This window comes from Nicotiana attenuata, chromosome 5 (assembly GCF_001879085.1).
Source record: "Nicotiana attenuata strain UT chromosome 5, NIATTr2, whole genome shotgun sequence".
Lineage (NCBI taxonomy): Eukaryota > Viridiplantae > Streptophyta > Magnoliopsida > Solanales > Solanaceae > Nicotiana > Nicotiana attenuata.
In genome coordinates, this window is record NC_031993.1 from 47,623,905 (window position 1) to 47,627,474 (window position 3,570).

General features: G+C 33.9%; 1 protein-coding gene across 4 annotated transcripts; it reads right to left on the reverse strand.

Annotated features, from left to right (window-relative positions):
• Positions 1,026-2,341, reverse strand: LOC109225783 (zinc finger protein CONSTANS-LIKE 2-like). Of its 4 annotated transcripts, XR_002067986.1 has the most exons (3): positions 1,687-2,341; positions 1,420-1,593; positions 1,026-1,226 (listed from the first exon to the last, which is right to left on the reverse strand). XR_002067986.1 is itself a non-coding variant. In XM_019390560.1 (2 exons), the coding sequence occupies exons 1-2, from the start codon at positions 2,185-2,187 to the stop codon at positions 1,540-1,542; spliced, it is 537 nt and encodes a 178-aa protein (XP_019246105.1). In that variant the 5' UTR covers positions 2,188-2,341; the 3' UTR covers positions 1,295-1,539. The 4 variants fall into 4 exon arrangements, 3 of the variants coding, with proteins under 3 accessions (XP_019246105.1, XP_019246106.1, XP_019246104.1); XM_019390560.1 differs by lacking the exon at positions 1,026-1,226 and having other exon boundaries at positions 1,295-1,593; positions 1,705-2,341; XM_019390561.1 differs by lacking the exon at positions 1,026-1,226 and having other exon boundaries at positions 1,295-1,621; positions 1,705-2,341.

A 3,570-nucleotide genomic window follows, 5' to 3' on the forward strand; every position in this document is an offset into this window, starting at 1 on the left:
CTACAATTTAAGATGTATAAAACTTTTAGCTATAACTATTTTAACCAAGTGATTTTAAAAAAAACTATTAATATTATATACTCCATCTTTTTCAGTTTATGTGAACCTATTTCTTTTTTGGTCCGTTCCAAAAAGAATGAATCTTTTCTAAATTTGGAAACAATTTAGCTTAATTTTACAATTCTACCTTCATGAGAAACTTTTATAACCACACAAATACTCTGGACCCCATTTTGACTTGTTTAGGACCACAAATTCTAAAAGTCTTCATTTTTTCTTAAACTTCATACCCAGTCAAACAGGTTCACATAAATTGGAACGGAAGGAGTAATTATGAACTTGAAGTAGCTGAACTTCAATCTTGCATTTTGATGTCGGCACCTTANTATATATATATATATATATATTTGGGCCCTAAGTATTTTGGGAGCGTAAGGCCATTGCCTTAGGTAAAAATAGCACGGGCTAACCTGTTTTCGGACTGGTCATTCAAAAACAGCCAGTGTTTGCAAAGTCATTGAAAAATAGCCACTATTTTGCTGCAACACGGAAAGTTCCAGCATAATATACTGGAGATCGGTGCACCTGTGTATGAACTTCTAGCATATTATGCTGGACCGGTATAATATACTGAAATTCCAGTATATTATACTGGAGTATTTTTCAGATTTTGAACAGTGTTTTCGTTCAGATTTATCTTTACATGAAAAGTGGCTAAATTTCGATTACTTTTGAAATTGTGGCTATTTTTGAATGACCACTTGTAAATCTGGCTATTTTTGAATTTCTCCCCTGCCTTATTGGCCTTAAGCTCCAGCCGGCACCGGAAGCCATGTATAATATGAATATTCATATTATCCGCCAATTAACTTGTTTTTTTCTTATTAAATATGGGTCGAGTTGGATAATTATTCGATTTTGCATTACCCGTTTTCGACCAGCCCATTTCCGATCCGACCCACCTGTTTGCCACCCCTAGGGTGGTATCAAACTCTTTTCAAAGAAATCGTAGGTGACACTTAAGATGAAATCGAAGAAAATGTGATTAATAAGCCTCTATCTTTTTGTTGTAGGAATGAGCAACATGTCATGCATTCTTATATTGTATTTGGTGCAAAAACCATTCTTGCTTGCCAATGAGTAAAACCATGACTTCTATAATTGAGAGGTGTCCAGTCCGATCATCTTTTTCCCACATCTTGATTTCGGCCATATCTGGCTTTCAACTAACCAAAAATAAAAATAAAAATAAAAATAAAGACGCTGTAAATGAAAAAATTAAAACAGATTCACATCTACAAAATAAGGATAAATATAATACTAGCAGACTTCCAAGTAAGAAATAAATCATTATAAATTTCCAAGTAAGAACTCCAGGATTGATGTCAACAGCAGATGGAAACATGAAAAACTAGCTACCTCATGTGTCATTTACAACTCTTCAACATTTATTCATACCGACCATCTATCACTGCCAATACTCTTTCCCTTCATCAATCAGATAACAGAGAAGCTTTTGCTCTGAAAAATTTCCCTATTTTATCTCCAAGTCCATGAACTCATCTTTACCTTCTCTTCAGGTCTTGAAATTCCCTGAAAATGCAAAAGAAAACAGAGCACACTATAGTTTTAGATAACATTATTGGATTGTGTTAGAAATAATGATAAAGAAAATTAAAGCCATACACGAAAATGGGATCGAACATTTTCATCTGTTGTGTTAGGTGAAAACCCAATAGTTGAATTGGAGACACCAACTACTCTTCTCCTGTAAAATCTGCTAGTAGACTCTTCACTACTTGAAGAAGAACTTGACGCCAATGACGGAGGACGAGGCTGATCAGTAGTTGAAAAAGACAAAGGAACCACTTGATTATCACCATCATCTTCGTCACTGCTTCCGTCATCATCTTCATCATCTGTATCATTATGATCAAGATCATGATCTGCACCATCATTATTTCTGTGAAAACATGTCTGGCAAACTGAAACAGTGCTACCAAGTTTAGAGCCAGAGCCAGTCCACGGGGTAAGTGATTGGCAAGAATTGCACAGAAGATTTCTTGAATGCTTAGCCACAAGGAAATTAGCTGCGTGAACTCTGGCATCACAATCCCAACAAAGACTGGCTTGATCTGATTCACAGTAAACTCTTGCTATACTATTGCATAACTCACATTTCTTCATTGCTCTCTTTATGTGTAGAAGCACTTCACTGCTATATCACACATATAATATAGACACTAAAGATAGATTTTTTTTTTAATTTTGCTATCTGAAATTTGGGTCGATCCTTTGGTCTCTGGAGACTGTTAAAATATGATGTTACAAAAATATAAATGTGTACAAGACTACAACCCAGAGTGGCCCTTATATAGAAAAGGTAAAAAAAACTCAGCAGTCACATCACTGACCCCCTCCCCCCCAACCCCAGGTCATCAAACACATCCCTTTTCCTTTTTTAAGTTTTGTTAGTGTCTAACAACTGTCAAATTACTAAAAATAGATTTTCTCAAGTTTAAGCTAATTCTTGAGCCAAGAAAAGATGTAGACTAGTTTTGGGTGTGGTATTGGAGTAAACCTAAATGTCAATATTTTGGACTCAAAACACATTTTTACAGTATAAAAAAAAGTTACTTTTCTATATAAAACGCGATATTATACCGCGTTTTACTTTAACGGAATTTTAGTCGTTAAAGTAAAGCGTAGTATAATACCGTGTTTTATATATAGCGCGGTATTATACTGCATTTTACCTATTAAAATAAAAGTCCCCCCCCTTCTTCCCCACGACAGAAACCAGAACACACCTCCATTTTTAAATCCAACAAACAGCGGTCCCCCCCTCGTTTTCTCAAAAAAAAATTCGAGTGGACCCCACCCGTGGAAAAAGTTAAGATTGTAGATCCCGCATACAACCCAAGCCTTCTATTGTTGTGGTTTCCTCGTTTTGGGCTCAAAATTTTAATTTTTCAACTTTTCTAAAAACATAAATCGAGGTATTCCGATTTAGTTTATGTCGAAACGCGTATAATAATGCATATTAGTTGTCTTGAATGTGTTTTTTTAATGTTGTTTTGTGTTTTGTTTGCGATTAAATTAGTATGTTATTTTTACCGGATTAAATTATTAGTGTTTAAAAAAATAGTTAAAAGTTGAGAAATAATTTTTCTTGTTAATAAAAATGTTCACAAATTTCTTTTACTATTTTATATGTAATTTAGTGAATGTTATGTTATTAAAATATGTTTGTTGTTTTTATTTAGTTTAGATTATTTATTTGCTTAAAGACTAGTGCCCCTATAGCGTAGTAAAATATAGAGCCTTATAGCGTAGTAAAATATAGAGCCTTTTAGCGTAGTAAAGTTGAGCCTTTTAGCGTAGAATCTCTGTAGTTTAAGTATCTACACACTACAAACTCTGTCCAATTAAAAATTAATTATCTAATTTATAAAACAAACAAAATTCTAAAAATATCGAAATTGACACACATAAGAATTCAGGATAGCTTGGTGCTACTGGGCCTCAAATATCGAGCCCGAAACTCATAGATATATACGCTGTCCAATT